The sequence below is a fragment of the Grus americana genome, chromosome 2, assembly GCF_028858705.1.
Source record: "Grus americana isolate bGruAme1 chromosome 2, bGruAme1.mat, whole genome shotgun sequence".
NCBI classification, from domain to species: domain Eukaryota; kingdom Metazoa; phylum Chordata; class Aves; order Gruiformes; family Gruidae; genus Grus; species Grus americana.
In genome coordinates this window covers 93,976,871-94,001,089 of record NC_072853.1, presented here as the reverse complement: position 1 = coordinate 94,001,089, position 24,219 = coordinate 93,976,871, and the positions used below count along the sequence as shown (strand labels likewise).

Sequence of the window (24,219 nt, the reverse complement as noted above, 5' to 3'; positions counted from 1 at the left end):
AGATTGGCTACTGCTTGCTTGCCTTAATTTATTAAATACAACTTAAGCTACTAAGGAAAAATGCATTTTACTTTATAACTTTTTTGAAAGTCTTGAATATTCTAACCTGCTGGCCTCTTCCCTTGTGAGCTGTTGTGCTTGCACAGGTTGTATACTGCAATCCTCCTCTTCTATCTTTGCATATGTGCTCAATGACTTACAATTTGTAATAGCTGTTATGTTTTTCAGTATGTTGACAGTGACTGTTATATGATTCATTAATACATTGTATTTGTTCACAATCACAAAGACAAGATGTCAACATGTTTGTAAAGCTGTCTTGGAAAGAGGACTTAAACCTTTAGCATATTATGATACTGGTAAATGCAAAGTGATGCTGAGAAAAACATTCCTTGGCCAGGTTTATTTTAAAGGTATAGCACTGTGTACTTAGAAGCAAGTATGCCTGCACAGTGTTACAGCTTCTTTTCTTACACTCTAGTTTAGCAGAGCACAAAGGTATGAGAGTGAAGACTTAAAAAGGAAATGGATTTTTTTTTTTATTTTCTGGTCAGGCATGACATAAGTAAACATTTTGAAATAAAAATATCTAAATCCCCAAGCAGCTATTATTTTCCAAAGTACCTCTGTTGCGATTTCATTTTTCCTTAATAGCCATTGTTTCAAGACCTTGTTTCTTGTAGGCTTCGCTTTTATGAGGACACATGTTACGTTTTTGATTGTGCTTCAGGGAAGGAAAAAGATGAACTCTTTGAAGGTAGAGGTGAATGAGCATTTGAAAAAGACCTTTCTAACCAAAACTCTGTGTTTTTACTATTATTTGGGAACATTTTTCGCTCTTAACGTTAGCAGGTAGTGCCCATTCCCTGTGAGTTGGTGGTAATGCTTTGGCCCTGGCATGGTTCCTGCGTTAAGCCCCAAACACTCTTTCTATTTACTGATGTGCATCTATTACCTTGCGTAGCCATCCACCTGCTGCGGCTTTGTTCTGAAGCCATCGCACTGAGTCTATTACCCATTGAGTACATACTTCTGATTTAATTCGGAGTTAATTGTGTGACAGATGCATGTAAGTAGGGATCACGAAAAGTGTTTTGAGTGTGCATATGTAAGAGACTGCTGAGTGAATATATTCAACTGTACTCCCTTGCTTGGGCCATGCTGTCACTAGCTTCCTAGAAGGTCTTTGCAGAAGATAAAATCCATTAAATTTCGGTGCGCTCAGATAACAAAAAGAAAAAAAAATGCCTCGTTGCATCTTTTAGCTATTTTTTCAGTATCTGTTTCCAAAGAATGGTGAGAAAAATAGTAGATTGTGAAATGCAGTTTGAGTTTTGATTTGCAGTGATGTTTCTTAATGAACACTGTGGCATTCCTAGGAGCTTTCCCTAAGGCCTATAGGAGCTGTTTGGGTGTACTGTGTGCAGAATTGCTTTCCCATTCTGTTTCTCTGAAGAGCTTGCTTGGTACCTTCTCGCTGAATAGTCCCCTTTGTTTATGTGACTTGTTCGGCCTCTCTGAGTGGGATCTATCACAAACTGTATCCGTCTAAATCAGTACTGCTGTATTCTCTCCTGCTCAGCACTGGTGCTCAACCAGTCCCAGGCAGAGCCAATGGAGTTTGCAAATCCAGAAAAAAAAACCCAAAACAACAACAACAAAGTTCATCGTTTTAGTAAGTTAGCCTTCTGTCAGGTTACCAAGTTGGACCGGCTCACCTCAGGGCCAAATATTGGACTGGCTGTGCTGGCCTGAAGGAGGCAGAGGGAGCGTTTGTGCCTGCCAGGGAGGTTGGCAAAATTGCAGCAGCTCCCCTTCATTCACATTGGCTTAAACTTGTTGCAATGCTGTATGCTCTGAGTTCCTTTGTGCCAGCTTGGGTAAATAATCATCCATAAGGTACAGCAACCATTTCACTTGCCGGTATGTTTTTCGTCTGTCACTCGGTCTTCAGAAAGTGCTTCTTTTGGTAAAACTTTACACCATTAACCTAAGATAGCCGTGTATTCTCTGCCACTGGCATTTTGAGCTGTGCCTTCAAATGGTACATGATTGGGTTTGGTGTTTATGCTTATTGAACTGAAAACACACACCATGAGAGTAGTTGATCAGCTGACCAGTCTGTTCCTCAACTAGAAGATGTTTGGAGTAGTGGTCTTTTAAAAAAAAAAATAAATAAATGTCTGAATGGACAAGTTCTTCTCATAGCATGTGTATCTTTACTACACGTTGCTACATATGTTACTATACTTTCAAAAGAGCTCAGTTGTTGGTGGACTTGCAGCAACAGCACAGCCCTAATTTTAGTACTAGCTTTTAGTACATACTCAGTTCAGAAAGTCTTGTGTAGAGAGTATTGAGGTTTGGAATTGACACTGCTCACAACTGCTGTTGCATATAAAAAGCTCTTTAAAAAAACAAAACAAACAAAACCCCCACAAACCCCAAAACAAAACCTGCCAGTTTGTTTATATCTTGACTTAACACTTTTTATATAATTTTGAAAGAATTTGAGTGTTAGTAAAATGTTCCCCTGGCACCTTTCAATGGGGAAGAAACGATGTTTTATAGTTGTTATAGTATTAGGTTTGAGCTTTGAGTTCAGCTCATCCTTATTTTAAGTGATATACTGAATCTCAATATAACTTTAGTAAAGAGTAGTACCAGGATATAGAGCTAGTCTTTGAAGTGTTTTTAAAGAATACTGGAGATGTATTGATTTAGCTATAGAATTAAGACTGTGTTAAAACCTATGTAAAATAACTTCATTTCGGTGTTAACATTCATAAAGGTTTAAAGAAATTATAAAAGGAAAAAACAGTGCAACACTGACTATAAAAACTGGTCTGATGATGTTTTCTAAGTACATATCTTTTCTTTCTCAACAACTGTTGGGTGTAATGAGAGGAAGAGAGAGAAAATGGAACCATTAATGCACCATATGTACAAGACAAAAAACCCGGTCTGTAGGTGTTATACTGAACAAGAATTTTGTTTAATCCCATCTATTTTTTTATGTAGATAGCATTTACTTGTTTGTATTGCATTTTGAAAGACTTGAACCCAGTAATGGATACTTGCTGTTTGTGTTGTTTTTTCTTGTAAGCTAAATATATATATATATAAAAGGTCTTTGTATCTGTTGGAAACCCTTCCTTTCTTGCATGAAATACTTGTTTTTGCACAGTTTAACCCTACATATGTATATGGGGTGGTTTGAAATCCATCCATTATCAAGCAACAAAATTATACTACATCTGAATGATTTGGAGTTGTTTCCTTTTTAGAAGAAATAAGTAGCTTCCCCTTCAAATCTTGATAGGACAGCAGCTGCAGATGAGAATAAGCTTCCATATTTAATACATTCTATTAACTTCACACATACAAACACACACTCACTCACTCACGCACCCCAGTGTCACACTATAGGTGAACAGGCCCTAATTAAAATCACGCACCATCTGCCAGTGTGCGGCAGCAGGGTGGCACTCCATAACCATCCTGATTCCTGTGATTGAAATGTATTATTTATGAGCTCAAAGAGAAAATATGCTGCTTGGCCGGTGGAGGCTGCATTAGGAGCTGGATAGCACCATCTAACGGTACGGAGTGCCGCTGGCTATTCATCTTTCCCCTTCTTCCTCTCCCCTCCTCAGTCTCCTCCCTCAATATTTTTATTTTTCAACATCAACTTTGGAGTTTTTTATGTCTATGTTTCAGACAATTTTGTGTCTCGTGTTTCACTTTTATACAAGATCAAAAATGATTGTTGAAATATTACACTATTTGTGGTGCAGCAGCCTTTTTTTTTTTCCATCCAGAGCCACACATGGGGTTTTACTTTCTGTAGTAAAATTGATACTGATGTGATGTGCTGATAGAGAAGCAGGAGATTATCAAGATAGCTGAGCAGGATCAGTTTACTGCCATTTCTCCTTCCCCTCCTGAGCATGCATGTAATGAAAGTATCTACTACTCTGAAAATTTTATTTTAATATTGAAATTGGCCTTATTTTTTATTGAGCAGTACGCTACAGGCTGCATAAAGGCTCTTTACTGGGTTGAAAAGAAAGGGGAGAGATTTGGAGATAGCTGCAGCTTTGGACCTTCCTCTCAGAAAGCAGAGATCATAACCTCTTCCTACTTGCAGAGATCGTGTCCTGTTACTGTTTCTTAGTGGGGAAATGGATGAGAAGGTGTTGGACCAAGGGGTGAAATATGCTTTCTCAGGAGAGGGAAAAGGGAGACTTCTTGTTATGGTTGGTCCATCAGTCTACCTTTGACTGCTAGATTACAAAATCAGAACTAGTAATAACATACAATGTATTTAGTGGTTAGCTCAATGACCTTTAGAGTATGCAGAATATCAGTAGTCACACTGATTCAGAATAATTTTGGGGGATGATTTTTTGGTTCTTAGGCTTTTTCTTATGTTCTTTGAGCTTTGCAGTATCTATGCCAGCCATCTAACAGTATGTTTACAGCAATAACAAGCAGTAAGGACTGGACTGATATGTGAAATATTAGTTTTTTCTATGACAGCTTTCAGTAAAACCACTTATTTCCGTAATTAAAGAATCTGATCACTGTTTCGATTCAGGCAAGACAAGACCCTGAATAAAAGGATATATGTATAAAGCTGGGCAAAATATATATGTGTATGTATTTTTATTTTTAAAAATCAGCATGTTTTAAAGAATGTTGAAATATCATGAACTGTGGCACATCAATGAATACACGTCTTATTGTTTGTGTTTAGAATGTATGCCATCAGAAGGATAAGAGATGCCTTCAGAGAAAACAAGAATATAAAGGATTCTGAAAAAATAGAAGAGCTAGTGAATAAAGCCAAAGCAAATCTAGAGGTTATTCATCGGCAGGTATGTTTATTTCTCTCATTTTATCTAAGAGTTGTACGCTCCTCAGTTAACTGTCTTATGCCACTACAGATGGAAAAAATAGATCCTTGCTCAAAACACCTCTGGATGAACAGTAGGTTTTGTGTGTCTGAGTTTGAGCCGGTGGATACATCCATTTATTCCTGATGGTTGCAGTAGGGGGTTTAGGGATGTTTGTTCCATTGACCAGAACAGGCCTTGCTGTCAAAAGTTTGTGTTCTTCCATTACCTTTTCTGCTGTTTCTTTTACTATCTCTTCACTCTGCTTCTCTAGTCTGCCCTAATTTTCCTTTGAATCCGTTTCCTGTAGCTTGTGTATTAAATTCCTTTCCTCACACTTTCGTCCTCCCATCACAGGTTTAGAAGAGTGGCTGTGACTCTCACTCTGAATAGTCTTGCCTTCTGTGTGTGTTTTTCCCCACCTCCAGATACAGTGTTAGAACAGTAGCAGAACAAGAAAATACTAAAGTGAATTAAGTAAATGCTGGCTAAATGTGTTCAAGCAGGGTGGTAGATTTTTCTTTGGAAAAAGTTGAGTCATTGTCAGTATTTTTCTCTGACTTTGAGTAGCATTTATAGCATCTGTGTTCCTTCCACTGGGTACCATATTATTTAGACATGAATTATATTTTGTTGAACTTTAGATGCTTTACTACTTCTTGTATATACCCACTGTCTATCTACAGTGACCACTGGAAATTTGAAGAAAGCGAGCTTTGACACCTGAACTCTCTAAGGGCTCCTGCAACGCTTAAGCTGTCCCTTCTTGCAAAATCTGCACTTACTGACATCAGTCAGAGCTCAGTAGTACTTCTATTAAATATTGAATGAATGTGTGCACCCGTTCCTCCATGGTCTGTTTTAACGTGAATCTTTTAACAACCAACAGGTCAGTTAGTTGGATTCTTACTTCAGTTGGAAGTTGGGCCCTTTGATTTGACAATTAAGTATGAATATTTTGGTGCAAGTTAAATTATTTCTTTGGCATTTCTTCTCCCGGGAACAGGTGGTGTTTTGTGCTACCATAGCTTTGCTATCTTTTTTTTTAAACCAAACACTGCTATTTTTGTATTTTAAAAGTGTTTCTCAAAGAGGTAATTCAGATTGGATTGATTCAATGCAATTATATTTAAATGTTGGGGTATTTTTTCTCCTATCTGTAGGTGATGATTAGCATTTTCAGCTCTTCTTTTTGAGGTTTTATCTTGGAGAGCCTTGATATTCAGTATTCTCTAGGGAGGTGTTAGAGGCTGGAGAAGGCAATGTAGGAGGAGTTGTTGCAGAAGAGTCAGAGACTGCTTAGATCGGAGCTAGTAGTTAGTTTATTGAGTTCTAATCAGTGAATTTAGGTATGTAAAATATTTAATAAGTACAGATGGTTTGGTGGTCAATACTATTTACTACGCTTTGGGATACAAAGATTGTCACTTAAGCTTACTATATGTATGTGGAATGTTACATGCGAGCAAAAATGTCACTTACCAACCTATCGACGTCTGGTGTCAGGTAAGGGATCTCTCAGCTTGGAGGGGTAACCTTGAGAGTGGTCCCTGCTCAAGGGGAGATCACTGCTGCGCAGTCAGCTGCCATGGAGGGAGAGCTCAACGGGCCCTGATGGCTGCAGGTGTTTATAGTGTAAAGTGGTTGATTTGTAGTCAGATTTTCTGCTGTGTAAATGCACTTTCAGCCTCTTACCTTCCCAGTTTCCAGCCAAATGGTTTTTTGGAGGTTTGGTGCTGAGTCCTCATTGATGTTTTCACACAATAGGATTAACTTCAGTTAGGTCTACTTGCTGAGCATCTGCCCAGACCAAAGTTCAGTTAATTCAAACAGGAAGAATGCATCCATGTCAGGGGTGGCAAAAGATAAGAATGCACAGAGCCAAAATCTGCCACTTATAAAAATCTGTATCAAAGTAGTAACAATTTGTGGACATGGGATCTCCCATACTAAAATGCTACAGAAAATTTCTTCTTGTTTGTGGCTAAGATAAATTCCTGTTAGCATGTCAGAAAATCCTCTATGATTGAAAGTAAGAATGTAAACATTATATTTTGATAAATCGAGATGACATTAGTGAGGCTACCACAGTAACTGTTTTGCCATGAAATGGATTACTGAAGTGTACTAAATTTATTTTTGTTTTAAAATATCTTAATTAGGACCTATTTGGCACAACTCTTTTATAATAGCAAGTACTTCCATTTTCTGAGGAGAGTTCAATTTCAAGGTATCAAAGCACTTGAAATAGGTGGAAAGTTTTGTTAGTCCTTTATAGATATGTATCTGGGATGCTGAAATGAGGATGCTCATTTGTAGTACCTTAATGTTGGGTACCCTGACTTGATGTGGGTAGGATTTGTCTCTTGCTGGTTATATGAGCCTAAATAATAAAAGGCAGTTCTAAGTTAGATGGTGGGTAAGTCTTGCTAAAATAAAAACTTTCCAGCTTTTCTTTCCACAAAATATGGTTCTGCTGACTTGTCTGAGACAGATTTTAAAATAAAACACTCTACTGTCTGAGCCCTGTGAACATCCAGATTGCCTTGTTACTGTAGACCCTGAAAAAAGATACCATTTCTCTAAAACAACCTCTTGACAGGGCAAACTCTTTTCCTTCTAGGGTGTGGGTCTCGTCTTGCACCTTTTATGAAGTTTTCTTTTAGCCTAAAGATTGTCCCTTGGCATCAGATAGGTCTTTCAGCTGCTTTGGAAAGACTAGGAAGAGCAGGCAGACTTGGTTAATCTCTGACTGGTATACTTAGTCACCATCCTTTGTAAAGAGGTAGTTGGGCTTGAAGGACATTTTGCTAGTGAACATTTTGATCATACATAAACATATACACAAGCCTGTATGTACACAAGTATCTCTAAGAAGCCTGTACGTGAACATTAGGTTCATGTTTCATGTACCGGCCTGTATTTTGCACTGGTAAAAATGTGCATTTAATTCTTCATTCAAGAAAATGACAGCAATAAAAGGTTAGAGAAGATTTGTTGTTTTCACTTAGCATAGATTCTGCAATTTTCATTGCACCAGCAGAACCATTTTAATCTGCTACTTTTTTTTTTCCATTTTGCTACTTTGTAATAATGGCAAAGAAATTTTATAAGAAATCTTTCTTGGCTTGAGATTGAGGGAAGTCATTGAGAGCCACATTTCGCTCTACCACGTAATACATAAATCTTGCTTTAAAATGTTTTATATGCAGGCGTGAATTTTTCAGCTGGGAAGATGTTCAGAAGCAAAAAGGGCATGTACGGTTCTGGTTCCCTGGAATAGCACCGCTTGAATTTTCAGAATATGAAAATCTCTCCACATATGTTTTAGTTTTGCAAGCCTAGAAAACTAGTGTTTAATACAAATATCTTAAATACATTTACAATCAAACTGCTGTCAAGCAAATGACATTACCTGTCTTTCTGTTGTGCATTTGTTACTTGGAGGGTATCTTTGTCACTGGGACATACCAGAATAATGCAGAATGGCCTCAGTTATTGCTAAACCTGCAGGGTTTTACTTGTTTTGTTGTTTCAAATTTCAGCTCTTTAAGGGGTTTCTCCCACATGCGAAACCAATCTACTAAAGCTAGTTTTAAATTGGATCACATTTTGGTACCATTCCATGTAAGAATTTCAGGACAGCTATACTTGAAAAGTAAGGAATATTTAAGAGTCTGACACAACTTCCCATTTTTAACACTGCTAAAACAGTGAAACTTCAGTTTAAGTATCTCTTATATGTCACACTTCTGGAAGTTTTCCAGGCAAAGTATAATCATGCTGCATTCAGTTTTGGAAGGGTGTATGTGTTTATCTTATGTTTGTGGGAGTGAGAGACAGTAACACACATAGTAACATAATAAGTAATGGAACTTTTTAACAGAAAATAATCTGATAAAAGAAAATTAGTTTATCAAGATAATTTTTTCACACGAGTCCCTGCAAGACTTGATGTTTGGTTAATAACGATTATTTTTTCTGAGTCATTCACACCCCACCCCCAAAAAAATCTAAAAAATTGAGAACTTGTTCTTTGCAGAACTTCTATTATGTTTCGGTGTCATCTCACTTTCAGCTGTAAAGCAAGAGATAAATATTGGAAAAATAGCAACACTGTCTCAAAAGTAAGCTTTTCATCAGGACTATTAAAAACCTTATCAACTAAATTCATATTAATATTTACTTGCTGTCAAATTTAATCATGCTCTGTGGAAAAAATAATCATTCATGCTCCCTGTTTAATTGAAGATCTACGTAATGAAGTCATCTAACATTATTAAGACTTTATACTTAAAACTAACCAAGCATAATATAAAGTGCTTTTATTTTTAAATGCAGAAGCACTGAAGCAAACATGAGATCTAGCGTACTTTTTTTTGCTAAATTTGGGGTTTATTATGATGTAGTGCATCTTGGTATTGCTGACTTTTTCATAGCATGTCGATAGAAATTAAATAATATCCCACTTTGCTGACAATTTGTTGTTACTCTAAGATCAAATTTATATTCACTTTATATTCTAATTTATGGTTTAGTCATCAAAGTGACCATTGAAGTGTAAGGTTCATAAATAACTATTTGAATCAGCCTAGTGGGAAATGTGAAATAGTGACAGATTACTGTCATTTTGTTCATGTCAGTCACTGTACAATTTGCTTGGATGTTATAAAAGTAGCTTTATAAAGCTGAAAAGCATGGAGGAACATTAATCTCTACCTTAGTCCTCCTCTGCTTGTTATTGGTTTCAATGTAAAAGTAGTGGCTAGAGGAAGGAACAACTGATTCTTTTCTTAACGCTGAAGATTTTTTTGTGTGTGTGTTTACTGTGTGAACAGCACAATTTGTGGTGTCTTTCCTGTAAAGAAGGGAGTTGTGAGAAATGTGTTGTCACAAGCAAGTTTGAAATAGAAAGTTTTCAAAAGTTTTGAGGTTTATCGTAATGGCCATTCCCCAGCTATGCTAACATGATGTCATTTGTGAGTTTCTGTCGCTATGGGAATATGTTAGCTGTAGGAGAATTTGCCCCTCTGGAGGCTTTAGCATCAATTATACTGGTTTTGACATCACACAACTGCAGTACTCTTCAGTAAAACAATTTGGATGTTTCACAGCCTTTGTTTGTCCCTTTAAATAGTCCAAACTGATGAGAACCATAGTTTGCACAAATCGTTGGCAGGGACACAAGAGATGCACTGTGAGCGGTTAAACAGTCAGGACATGTGGATCTGCTTCCTTTACAGCGGGCTGGTCAGCAGCGTTTTCTAAGGGAACAGATGAACTTTTCTTCTTAGTCCAAGTTGTTCTTCTTCAGGCTTGATCTCTTACTGTTCCCTTCAGATGTGCAGAAGAATGAAGAAACATGGTTTTGAAGTATGAGAACTCTGTTAAAAAGGTTCCACTGATAATGATAACTATTGAGTATTTGCAGCTGTTTTCATGTTGGCAGCATGTTGTAAGTACATTCTAATCCTTGCAATATTCATTGATAATAGTAATTTTAGCTCCATTTCTTTTAATGAAATGCTTCACGACTATGGCTTGATAAAAGCCTGTGTCATACCAAGTGTGAGATTTCAGTCTCATGTTGTTATGTTTCTCCATGTTTGCCATTTTTAATAAAAATTATTTTGGTCTTGTTTTGAAATTTGTGTAAAATAAAAACAGTCCAACAGTTCTTCTGGATTTTTTTTTTAGCAAGCCAAGTTGCCAGTGCAGCTGTGTGTAGCCAAGCACTGCGCCTTCTTGGGATGTTCATTAGCAGTATCTCATCTTAGCAATACCATAGATTCAAGTAACAGGTGAATGGAAGTGGAAATGATAATGAATGTACTAATACAGCACTCTTATTATTATGAACTGGTAATCTGTTAATCAAAATCATAAATATTAAAGCATGTTTAATATTAGCAAGACAAGCAATTTGAATTATAGTTACTCTAAAAAACAAATTGTGGAAGTACCTTAGTTTACTGCCCCTGCTTTGGATTTTATTGCTCATCCTTTGTGGCTTTATCAGCAAATACTCCCATTGTTTTCCATAGTTCAGTTCTAGTAATCCTGTGATTGATATCTGGCAATAGCAGGTAAATTAGTAAATGCCAACATGAGTGTGTATCTCTGGACTGAAAGCATATTGTGGAGCATTCAGAGGACTGGTACCAATTTATGCATTTGTGAGTGACATTGGAATTGACTGTCTCAAGGAACTTCTCAACCTTCAAGAAATATCCTGTATATCTGAAGATACCTGTGTTTATACTGCAAAGCACTGTAGGCTGGATGCTTTTAGCAGGAGAAGGTTCATTATGAAAATTCCTATTGGTAGTTTTAGTTTCAGGCTGCAAGTTGTATTTCTAATTTTTATGAATATGTAAGTAAGTTGCAAAATACGGTCTAATGTATTTGATTATGTTAACAGTTTTGAAACCAAGAGGAAAGAATAGCTGGAAAAGCTCTTTAAGCATTCTGAGTACAGAGTGCAGCACCCACAACCACTGTTCAGGAATGTATGATTTTGGCAAGTCATGTTTTCCTGTTGGCACCCAGTTATGTCGGAGCTCTAATATGGCTTTCTCTTATCAAGTTTGTCACTGCAAGGAAGTTTCAAAATCACAGATTAATTTACTGCTTTTCTTCAGAAGTTCCTTGAATTCAAATTTTTTAGTTTAACAATGACAAATACCTATTGTTCTAAAAAAATTTACAGACTTACAGCTCTTAGATAAGAGGATTGTTCTTGGAAGCTTTCTGCTTTTTTACTAGTGTCATATATTTCTATTTATTATAGCTGCACCTACACATTCCAACCAGGATAGAGCCAACATTATGCATAGAGTGCGCTATTCCTGTCTCTTTAACATTTACTTTGTTAAAGCAAGTGTAGACACAGGAAAGAGTTTTCAAATGCCTCATTCACAGAAGAGGAGCAGGTGAATGACATAACCAAACAATGGACGAAGATCCTATTAAAACAATTTTATCAAGTCGCTGCACACTATCAGGTTTTGAAGGTAATGAAGCATCTATATACTTCTAAATACTTGCAATGGCATCTAGAATTTAGTAAATGTTTGGTATGAGCCTCTTGCACTTCTCTTTGCTCCTAGCCTGTTGTAATACAGGCAGTGAGTTTTTCATTGCTTTAGCAGATCATCAGTTCTCCCTTGATTGGTTCCCTGCATGCATTTACAGCAACTGTGCTGGAAGCCTGTGGCAAAGCCAAAACCTGAATTGAAATCAGCTGACTTTGGTTTTTAGAAGGCATTGGGGGGACTTTTCTGTGCGTTTGTTTTGTGTTTTCTTTAAATTCCAAAGCTCTTTGGGGTGATAATTTTTCAATATTTTTTTCCTCAAGGTCATTTAAATCCTATTTATTATGTTCAGGTTGCACTTACTTTCTGTGGGATTTGAAAACATAACTCAAGAAATATACATTTGTATATTTCTTCTTTTATAACAGTAGCCTAAAAGGAAGAATATGATTAAGAAAGCAACAGAAATCCTTAACATACATTAAGTTTTAGTGCTCCTTACTTGGAAAGAGACGCAGATGCAGGTGGAAGAAGGTATAGCATAGGATAGATAATACCTGTCTTTTAGTAAACAAAAGAAAGCTTGAAATTGAAATGGGGAGGCATTAAATTCAGAGCTATACTGAATACACTTTACGTCCAGTAAATATCCATAAGGCTTTTTTTGGGGGGAAAGGGAGGAGGAACAAAGAAACAATTGTAATAGGAGTGACTTTGAAAAAGGTTTGGTAAATTTGAGCAGAAACCCAGGTAAATCAGAACTTGGCCCTTCACAGGACATGTTAGCAGTGGGGTCCGCTTCGGCCAGCCTTTTCAAATAGATTTCCATCCTGGCACATAGGATAGCTTTGGAGATATGCAATATTGTAACAGATGCCAAAAGCCCAGAGCTGTCCTCTCAGCTTAATTTCTGGCATCTCAATGTGCATGAAGTATAACAGACATTTTACCCATCTTCAGGTGGCATGGCTCTCCAGGTTACACCTGTGGGAGTCTCCAGAGTGGTGTTACTCCTTAGGCTGTCATTTAACTCTCCTGATGGAGAGCAAGATTGTATTTTCACAAGTGATTTGCTGATGTTTGCTGTGCTGACTAAATTACAAGTGGCAGGTTCTGCCTGCAGTATTAAATACCAAAGTAGACCCTGTGTTGAAAGTAACCTTTAGGCTACAAGCAAGGGCGATTCAGAGATAGAATGAGGCTTTGTCTTTCTGATCTAAGAACCTTAGTGTAAAACACAGCATTTGATGTATGCAGCAACCTTTCCTGCAAAAAAAAATATAAAGACTGACCGTTGGCAGCTGCTTTTAAAATACTTTAATTATCTGTCATGAAGAGCTGTCATTATTTTTGTTACATGTATTTAGTGGCTAATCCAGTGAGGTTGGGGCCTTATCATAAATAACGAGTAGTTATATAATGCATCTGGAGCTCTGAGCATCTGATGTTTTGCACAGAGGAGGGCTGGCTGAAGGACAGGAGAAGGACTTTCTAGTGAGCAATGTGGTGTGGCAGTATGTCACAACGGATCAAGTAAATGCTAGGTATAAACTTCCACATGGAAAAGAGTAAGTTTCATCAGCCTGGCTGGTTAGTAGCTTCTTGAAACAGCAGCACTGATTGAACCAGTCTGTGCTGAAGAAAGCTCCAGAAGCAAGGAAAGCTCATGTTTTCAGGGAAATGTGATCATCTACTGCTTGTCCTTTCGTGCTTTCTGCTTTCCTGTGTTTGGTGTCTCAAGGGCTTCTGCCCAGTGTGTAAATGAATATGGTTCATAGGGGTGGCTGTTGCAACAAAACTTGAAGGGGGCATCTTCCAGATCAGGTGAGTAACAGCAAGTGTGTGTATGTGTGTCCTAGTATAAATATAAACTATTGCCAAGAGAGGGAAGGTGGAAATCAGCGCTGGTAATTTTGGTCACAGCTCACATGGCTCCTGCCATGTTTCTAGTCTGTGTGATCTTGAGTTGAAGCCTACTGATCTGGTTTGTAGTGGGTTTGAAGATTGAGTTTCTAGCATCAAAGCATATTAACCTTTGAGCAACTTTCTGTCTTTCTTGCTCTGTGCTGGCTGCTGCAGAGCAGCACGTTTGTGGAGGATCTTTTTTTTACTGATTAGGAAAAAGAGAAGTATGGCAGTTTTGTGTGTTATTTATGAAACACATAACCTTGTAAAAGCCTTGCATATGTATTGTGACTTACATTCACATCAGAACATAGATCTCTCCTGAGCATCCCCTTTCAGTAGTGTTATCCTGGGGTAGACCAGCTTTAAGTACAGCTAGACCTTGAGGAAATGAAAGGGATTTCTGTTTTGAGGACTTCCAAAAAAAGTGGGAGACAACAGTGCTGTTATTACAAGTTTGTTGGTTGTTTTTCAATCTGTTGTTGTTGTATTTGGCTTTCTTTGCTGAGAAAACTTTCCTTCCTGGTTTTGTACTGCTTATTGAAAGGAGACAATGTCAGGTTCAATGGCACTGCAATTGAGCAGGCATGCTTCCCTCCAGGAGGAGTTTTGGCACGTTTGTCTGGTGCCTCAAATCCCCATGACTCTGTTCTACTGCCCTTGAACTGCAGTCTGTAATTCAGGATGACAATGTTGGTGTTGATGCCCTCACTATCTGACAAGTCACCTAGTCCTGTAGCTGTGGTACAATTTTATTTTCAATGATGTTCTCTCCCTCCATGCTCAGTCATTAGTCTCTCAGCATATTACAGTTAGTTTTTCCCTTTACAGCTAACGAAGGGAAGAGGAAGCATTTTAGCTCCTCTTGATGCTACTTGCATTCTTTTCTGGCCTTTCAGATGGCCACGCTTCTCACCTCAGCACGTTGAGAATACGGTATGTAAAATCTTCCCCTGCCGCTCTAAATCAGATACCTTTTTTTTTCTTCCACAGATAGTTTGTCAAGTCTAAAGAGTTTCTTCTCATCTTCATTCTCAGCATAAGGCCAGCCTGGAAAGAGCTCTATTTGTCCTATTTGCTCCAAGAATCTGGCTTCATGAGTGCTTTTTATTTGCCCATCTTATTATTTTCATGCCGCTTCTGTTGGTTCAGTCACTCAAACTTTTCCATTATCCCAGTTGCAAAGGTGCCAGTTGTTTTTGTATCTTAAAAATTGCTTATCAAAATGAAACCTGTTTATAAACCTCGCCAATGTTAACTGTCATTTAATAAACATCTGACAAAGTTACTTTAAAAAAAAAAAAGCCTTCTTCATGGTCCTCTGTATCAGGTGTGTATACATGTACTGTAATCTTCTGGGGGTCCTTTGAATACCCCTGTGGTTTAGCATAGCTCTAAACATGGTCTCTGTTACTATACAATTTGACTTAATTGCAGCCGGGTAAATGAAGTTATCTAGTTTTATTTTGGCAATAAACATAAACATGTGTGGCCTTCACATAAAGCTCTTTGAAACAAAGATGCTTTATCATTGACATGCTATGTTTCAATTTTATCTTTTTTGCAGTAATTTGGATTCTGTCTAATGTCTCTGTAGTAAGCTGCTTGTATTTGAGGGAAATGTTTGATCCATGAGGTTGTGGTTGAAGGCCAAGCTTTAGTGAAGAAAGTTGCTAGACTCCAGTATCAGCATGTCTGATCCAGCCCTTGGAAGCTGAAGCAGGGAAAACTGTTTTCTAGAAAGAGTGTAGAGAGAAGTTTAATTAGTGTTTACGCAGTCTCCTTGGTACTGGTGCATTGCTGCTGTCTTTAGCTCTGTGCTTTCTGAGGTGAGCCTAGGGTTTTTTTTTGGCCGTTGAAAGCTATAGCTGCAGTGCCCTTCATCTTGGTGACAGGCATTATGCCAGTACATTAATTCTGAAAGCAAGTAAAAAGAAGAAGAAAAAAGAAGCCCAAACTCTTCCAGTCATATTTAAATCACAAATTGATTGATTCCTGTTGTTATTCTCTCTGGGGTATGTCAGATGTATGCGTCCCCCCTTCGAGGTATGGACTGCCTGAACGTCCTTCCTAGGCTGGCTGCTTTGCAGGACATGAACCATTACTAAGCAGGGTTTTGAGTTCACCTTTATAATTTGGTAACCTGTAGAATGTACAGAAATACATACTTTGAAACGAAGATCTGATGTTTATCCTGTTAACAAGGTCTTGTCCCTCCCCAGGGCAGTTATGAATATTGCACTGTAGTGGCTAAATAATACGTTCATAGTCTTTCTCCTGTGAGCATCATTCACTCACTGAGCAGTTGCTTTGGTAATTTTTAACCATATTTTCATCCAATTGTATGGTTAATGAGAGCATTATGTGACCTAGTCACTTAGCCTTTCACATTAATACAGATCTTGTTTGTAATTCTGTTGATTTTGTTGTTGACCCAATGTTTTGGTTATGTGTTCAGATGATCTTAATTTTAATTGAAAGTACTTTTTGTCTCACAGCAGTCTAATTTCTATGCACATTTGTCAGTAGTGAATACTTATGGGGGGTGATTACTCTCTAACTGCTTGTGCCAGTATACCTGTGGGAGGTTAATCAATCTTGTGCTTTTTAATTGACATCAATAATGTGTTTACATTTATCAATGTTTCTTAATTGTCAAGTTATAACAGTGGAACTTCAATAATAAATCATGCCAATGGTTAACTTCATACATTAGATTTTTAAGAGTCTCCTTAAGCAGTTTGATGTGTTGTAAATTGCTTTTAAATGATTTGTATGTATGCTCATGGGGGAAGAGGGGGGGAAATTGGTATGCAAAGTCGTGCTGTAGAATAATACTGAAGAACTAATCCATTGACAGTAAAATACCTTTTCCACATGTATGGTATTCTTTATGGGTAAAAAAAGGAAGTAAGTCTTTTCAAAGTGCTAGTTTTATTACTAATAATTTTGTGGGTATGACAGTACACATACATTTGTTGTGCCATCCCAAGGGCTTTGTCAGGGCTGGGACTGTTTCCCTTCTGTCAGCTGTACAAGCAAGGCAGAGGGCAGAGAGAATTACTAGTACTACTGCTCCTTTGCAGAAGTAGCAGTGAGCTCTGGGAGATCAAAGCACCCTGATCTTAACTGTACATTTCGCCACATGCCTGTCCTTATGAAATTGAGGTGGAAATGAAGGAGGCTACTTCTGTTTAACTTTAAGCATATATTTAAAGGCTTTGGTGCATAGGGAACTAAATTATTTGCCCAGGTTCCCAAAATACGCTTACAGCAGGAATAAAAGCATGATATTCCAACACCCTCTATCTCAGTAGGTATCCCCTTATCATGTACCTCCCTCTCTTCTCTGTCCCCTTTACATCCATGTAGCAGTAGACTGGAGGAGAAAATCTGCTTAAACAGAAATCTGGCAGGATGCTAACCACGTTATTTGTCAGTCTTACCGTGTTTTATGGGCCACACCAAAGACAATATAAGAATTAAAAACCCTGCCTAATGAGCAGTGAAGAAAGACTTAATAGTTAATGCTGTTATTTTCTAGTTAAGTGAGAGCCAGTGTGAACACCAGGATAGGAAAAGAGAATAGTAGGGAAGCAGCTATTTGTGGGTTTTACAATTTTGCTTGTCTTTTTAATTGAGAACCTAAAGGTGAATTGCAGTTTTTCAAGTAAACCTACATATACATACAAAAATTCAGATAAGTCATTAATGTTGTTAAACTCAAATATGATATAAAATTAATTATTTTAATATCTTACCATGTAGGACCTAATTTTACAATGCTACTTGTAAAGGAGCTGTTGACTAAATTAGTTCTTATCTGAAATGCTGTAGAATTAAATGGTATTTTACGTAGAGTTAGAGATACACCATTTGCTTAAGTTGAAAATAATATTAGAAAAATAAATGTTTCTTTTGGGGAAATAACAAGAGGTGAGGAGTTGAAAGAGCTGGAGAATGGCTATGACTAACCTCGTTTAAACAGTAGGAAAAGAATATTTATATACCTGATGATACCAAACCCCCTTTATCAAGAGGTGAGTAAAAAATTCACCAGGGTCTCAGTCCTAGGAAACTAAAGGACTGATTTAAACATCTAAATCTTGATGCAGGTAGCAAAGTTCCCTGTCATTTGAGCAATTCAAGATCAGACATGTCTGCATTCATGTTCCTTTTGCCTTTTTTGTTCTCAGTCCCAGTGCCACCTTCACATAGTACTCTAGCGTAGTACTCTAAAATATCATATTTCTCTGTATTTCAAAGAAGATACTGTTAGTCGAAAACTATTGTTAATAGACCGATAGTTTCTATTTCACTACTTTGAACTTGTATGAGAGAAAAATGGCTGGCAAACAGGCGAGTTAAACATTAGTATGAAGCCTGATGCCATCCTACCTAGTGTCGTGATTGAAGTTTCTATCTCTGCTCTTTAGCGTGGCAGATTAAGTACATTCATGTTGCATGTAGAGGGCTTTGTAGTAGGGTGCTTGTGTGAATGAGTTATATTTAGTTACAAAAACAGGTATCTAGGGTGTAGCTGATATGGCATGTGCCACAGAACTGCTGTGCAGGTTCTGAACTAGAGGTTGTTTGCATCCATGTCTAGAAGGGTAACCTGGGATTGGCGTGTGAATGTGTGAACACAAGTCTTTAAGAAGTGGTGACCTTTCAGTGGCATTCAAATCGTATTTGCCCTTTTGATTTCAAACCTAAGATACCTAAGATGTACATGAACCTAAATTTAGTTTGGCTGTTAACGTGAAGAATGTAAAATCTTGTGTGAATTAAGTTCAGAAAAGATTATTTTCATGTGCTGTCCTCCAAAAATATATTTACTGCCAGCATAGCCTGAATGGTAGGTTAAACTAGTTCAATTGCCAGGTTTTCCACTACTTTTGAGGTAGACTGGAATTGCTGCTACCAGGTCCTCAGGTTGGATATATCTTGAAACCTAAGTGAGCCTGGTACAGGAAACTTGTCTTTTAACCTTCTTCCTTTCCTCAGACATCCTACATTGAGTGAATACTGAGGCTACTGAGAAAGTAAGGAGTGTAATGAATATCCATAATGTATATTTTCATTGGCTGAAAAGAGAGGGATGGCTCTTTTGTTCAGAGAGTACCTGAGCAGATTGATAGCAAGGATCTAGTCTTATGTTTGCACATTTATGCTGACTTATATGGGTGCTCAAGAGCTCAAGGTACTCTGGAAGTCACTAGAATGTACGCTCCAAAATTACATAAGCATTCAAGAACATGAGACTTTTCCCTCTAATACAGTTCCCTACTTGGAAAAAATCAATACAGTGTAAAAGTAGAACTTGTGGTCTTTTTCACCTTTTGGTAAAGTACAGGCCATCTATGTTTCTATTCTTTCCTAAATCTTTAGCTAAAAGGAGAGTAACTTCACGTAGCTATCCGGCAAATCTGTGGGGAGTGCTTCCTTCAGAGAGTAATTCATGAGCTCCACAGTGCACTTTATATTTTTCACAGGTGCTTAGCATGTGCATCTCGTGTTGTAAAGCTGAAAGCTCTGGGTAGAGGAATGATGGGTCTTGAAGTACCCAGTAAGCATTGGCACTGTTGTGCTTGCTGACATACAAACAAGGAGCCTTTGAAGCTCAGCTGATCAGACTTAAGTGATGGTACTTCCAGTTTCAAAGGTTTGCAATGATCTGGAGTTAAGAATTTGGGTTTTTAAAACACTACACAGCTTTCACCGTTCTGTGCAAGTCAGTAGTCAGTTCATACCTGACTCCTCTGTCATGATGATAGTTGATCTGAAAGTAGCAGCAGATAATTCAGTGAAGATAAGGTTACATTTTTTTGTATATCCATGTAAGGTGGTAAAACCCAGCTCTACAGCACATTGGTTTTGTCAGTGCTGCTTGATCTTGGTTTTCGTTTTCAACTTTTCATTTAAAGTAAGATTGGAGTTCTTTATTTGACTTGCTGGCTGAGGCTTTTTAAAATGTAAATAGCAGTCTTGTACCTGTAATACAGAGTGCTGCAAAGCTCAGAGAAGGAGAGTTTGACCTACTCTGGCAAAAGAAAACAGAACTGAGAAAGGGTGGAACACAGGAACAGAGAGATCCAAGGTTTCCTACAGTATAGTAATGGATATGACCTTTAATATTGAGGCCTTTGGATCAAATTTAAGTTGGCATTAAAATTTTCTAATAAATTCCCTGCTGAATCTCAGAGTTTTTTTCCTCAGATTTAATTCAATAAGGTCACAATAAAGCAAGTGCTGTCTGTGCTATTGTAATTGCTCTCAGCAGGCTGATAATAATATTGCAGAGAAGTGCTAGCTACTGTGCTTTTATTTCTTTCTTCAAGCACTTTCCTTCCTATATACTTGCTCCCCTTGCTCTCAGGTCTACCCTAAGTAGGAAGTGAAGCTGTTTTAAATGCCATTTGCTTCTCATTTTAACATGTTTTTGTAGTAATGCTTTCCTGAGTCTCTTCAACAAAAGGAATAAAAGCATAGCCTGTCTTATTGTGGAATAATTGGGGGTTTGTATTTCCTTTCCTTAATTCTCATCTAACCTTTATGCGTTAGATTCAACCACCAAGTTCTTAAAAGTTGATATTCTTAAACATACAATGCTTAGTTCATTTTGGCTTGGTGTTTTTAGGTTTATGGAATAGACGTACAGCTAAAGAAGTTTCTCTTGGGCGCATGAGGAGAGACACTGAATGTCCATGGTCCTATGTTTCATAAAAAAATGACAAATTGCAGCTCATCACAGTGATGAGGCAGATGTATTTGCAGTCCTGTCCTTGTAGATGAACACCACATCTTCTTTTGCAACATGACTTCTAGAACAGCATTGTTAATGTGATGTTTCTTGTATGAATGCAAATTTATGCTTAGCATGCCACTAGTCGATCTATTACTAGTGTATTGGAAGTAGACCAGTACAGTAAATAAATGCAAATGCAGAGTGCTGTGATCATGGTTCTCTGTGTAATTCCATATGAGTATGAGAGACTCAGTGCACCTTCAGTATCAACTCTGCATGAGCTGCACTAATGTACACTAAGTTTCTAGATGCAACTTCCTCCTTTTTCCTATCAGATCTGCTCTCAAAAAATGTCAGGTTTGTAGTGGTGGCACATTAGGAGCTGTGTACGTCGTGGCTGGTCCTTTTTAACAGATGAAGAGGTATTTTTAAACATTGTAACTAGATCACATGATTAGTATTTTGGGGTGACAATGGACCAGTCTTGTAGGTGTGGGACTAGATATGTTTTTCTTGATTGTGGACACAAGTAATAATTCATGTTCCCCTACCTTAGCATAACTGGTAGCTCAGGCCTTTGCAGTTTCAAAGGACCAACCTGGCCATAGCTGAATACTCCTGCCTGGTATCCACATATGGCTTCCCGTACCCTAAGTGGCTTCACACTTACCCATTGCAGTTTAGCCCCAGCCAGCAGCTAAGCACCGTGTGGTGGTATGGGGAGGAGAATGGGAAGACAAAGATAAACCTTGTGGTTGGGATAAGGACAGTTTACGGGGGGAGAGGAAAAGAACAACAGTAGTACTTAAAATATCCAAAGTGGGTGATACACAATGCAGTTTGCTCACCACTCGGAACCTGATGCCCATCCTCCCCCTTTTATACTGAGCATGACATCATAAGGTATCAAATATCCCTTTGGCTAGTTTGGGTCAGCTAACCTACCTGTGTACCTTCCCAGTTTGTTGTGAAAATTAGCTCTACCCAGCTGAAACGCAGGACATTATGTACCCCTTATTCTATACCATCTATGTCATACCCAGATCCTACACTTCCAATTAATCACCACCACTTTTCCTGTTTTTGAGATATAGATAGATATATAGAGATATAAATACGTATATACATGCTGATATCATTCCCTTAGTCTATGGGCCATCCCTCTAAAATGTCTGTTGAGTTCATTTAGTCCATGACTTTGGGCTCCATCTGTCATAACAGTCTCTTAGGGCAGGAGTGATGATGTGTACTGTTGGATTGTTGCATGCTACATCCGGAGCTCATGGCTGGTGTATCTGGCATGGCCCATGCTCACAGTCTGTGGGTTGAACATGTCAATTTCTAGGAAGTTGTTGGGTGCTGCTTGCTGAAGTCAGTTCTAGTTCCATCATCGCTGCACTTAGTTAATTTGGGTGATTCTTACTGTAATACCATTGATATGGCATATAGCAATTGTAGTAGTGATGACATACAATGGCACGGTTATTTAACAATTAACATCATACAATTTAATTTATTGGCTATTCTCACCCAAAATCAGATCCCCTTGAGATACACATTTGACTGCCCCTCCTTCTGTATCACCCACAAAGTGCACCCAGGTCCTTGAGGAAAAGCAATCCTGCAGGTGGGTTTGCCTTTGCCTGAACCAGGGCTAACCCAGACTGTCTTCCCCAATGTATTCATGTGCACTATGGGGACTTTATCCCCTTCTGCAGTATGTGGAAGTTTTGACTGGGCAGAGACAGCTCGATTGGTAGATCTCTTCACGTTAACTAACTAGGTGGCCTTTGCTAAATGAGTATCCCACTGTTTGAGAGTCCCACCACCCATTGCTCTGTGTTGTCTTTAACAGTCCATTGTATTGTAGCGTTCCATTTTCCCAGAGGCTGGTGCATGATGGGGGATGTGATACGCGCACTCAATGCCATGCTCTTTGGCCCAGCTGTCTATGAGGGTTTCAGAAATGAGTCCCATTGTCTGACTCAATTCTTTATGGGGTGCCATGTTGCCACAGGATTTGCTTTTCAAGGCCCAATATAGTTTTCCAGGCAGTTGCATGAGGCACAGGATGTGTTTCCAGCCATGCGGTAGTTACTTCCACTGTTGTAAGCATATGGCACTTGTATTGGTGGGTTTGTGGGAGTGTGATGTAATCAATCTGACAGGTCTCCACATATTTATATTTTAGCCATCATCCTCCATACCAGACAGTCTTTAACCACTTGGCTTGCTTGATTGCAGCATGTATTTCACATTCATAGATAACCTGTGCAATAGTGTCCATGGTCAAGTTTACCCCTCGATCATGAACCCATCTATATGTTGCACCTCTTCCTTGATGGCCTGAGGTGTCATGGGCCCACCAAACTGTAAATAATTCACCCTTATGTTGCCAGTCCAGATCTACCTGAGCGACTTCAATCTTAGCAGCCTGATCCACCTTGTGGTGGTTTTGATGTTCCTCAGTGTCCCGACTCTTGGGTACTTGGGCATCTATGTGATGTACTTTTACAACCAGCTTCTCTAGCTGGGCAGCAATATCTTGCCACAGTGGGGCAGGCCAGATGGGTTTGCCTCTGTGCTGCCAGTTGCTCTGCTTCCACTGCTGTAACCACCCTGACAGGGCATTGGCCACCATCCGTGAGTCGGTATAGAGGTACAGCGTTGGCCACTTTTCTCTTTCAGCAATATCTAAAGCCAGCTGGATGGCTTTTACCTCTGCAAACTGCCTCAATTCACCTTCTCCTTCGGCAGCTTCTGCGACTCATCGTGTAGGACTCCGTACATCAGCCTTCCAGCTCCAATGCTTTCCCACAATACAACAGGACCCGTCAGTGAACAGGGCATATGGCTTCTTATTTTCTGGTATTTTATTATATGGTGGGGCCTCTTCAGCACACATCACCTCCTCCTCTGGTGATATTCTGAAATCTTTGCCTTCTGGCCAGTCTGTTATCACTTCCAGAATTCCTGGGAGACTGGGGTTTCCTGTTCCAGCCTGCTGTGTCATCAGTGCAACCCACTTACCATGGAACTGATGCTATATGGGGTAGAGGGGGCCCTGCCTTTGAACACCCAGCCCAACACTGGCAGTCAGGGTGCCGGGGGAGCTGGGTTTCAGTACCAACCACCTCTGAAGTGGCTCAAACCCCTTCATATGCTGCCAGTATCTCTTTTTTAGTTGGAGCGTAGAAGGCCTTGGATCCTCTGTATCCCGACTCCAAAACCCCAGGGGTCAACATCGAGTCTCTCCTGGTGTTTTCTGCCAGAGACTCCAGGTAGGGCTCCTTTCCCTGGCTGCAGTATAGAGCACATCTTTTACATCTGATCCTTCCTGGACTGGCCCAAGGGCTACTGCATGAACTGTTTCCTGTTTAATTTGTTCAAAGGCTTGTCGTTGCTCAGGGCCCCATTTGAAATCATTCTTCTTCCGGTCACCTGATAGAGAGGGCTTACAATCGGACTGTAATTTGGAATATGCATCCTCCATAAACCCACAACACCTAAGAAAGCTTGTGTTTCCTTTTTTGCTAGTTGGTGGAGACATGGCTGCTATTTTGTTGATCACATCCATTGGGATCTGACAATGCCCATCTTGCCATTTTATTCCTAAAAACTGGATCTCCTGTGC

General features: G+C 38.8%; 1 protein-coding gene across 8 annotated transcripts in view; it reads left to right on the top strand.

Annotated features, from left to right (window-relative positions):
• Nucleotides 1–24,219, top strand: part of LYRM4 (LYR motif containing 4) — a 94,460-nt gene that overhangs the window by 12,916 nt on the left and 57,325 nt on the right. For all 8 annotated transcript variants that reach the window (XR_008576155.1, XR_008576156.1, XR_008576157.1 and 5 more), the window contains exon 2: nucleotides 4,760–4,880. Coding sequence is in view for 1 of the 8 variants with exons in the window: in XM_054818766.1 (XP_054674741.1) it covers nucleotides 4,760–4,880 (121 nt within the window). In the remaining 7 variants the exon portion in view is untranslated. The remainder of the gene's footprint in view (nucleotides 1–4,759; nucleotides 4,881–24,219) is intronic.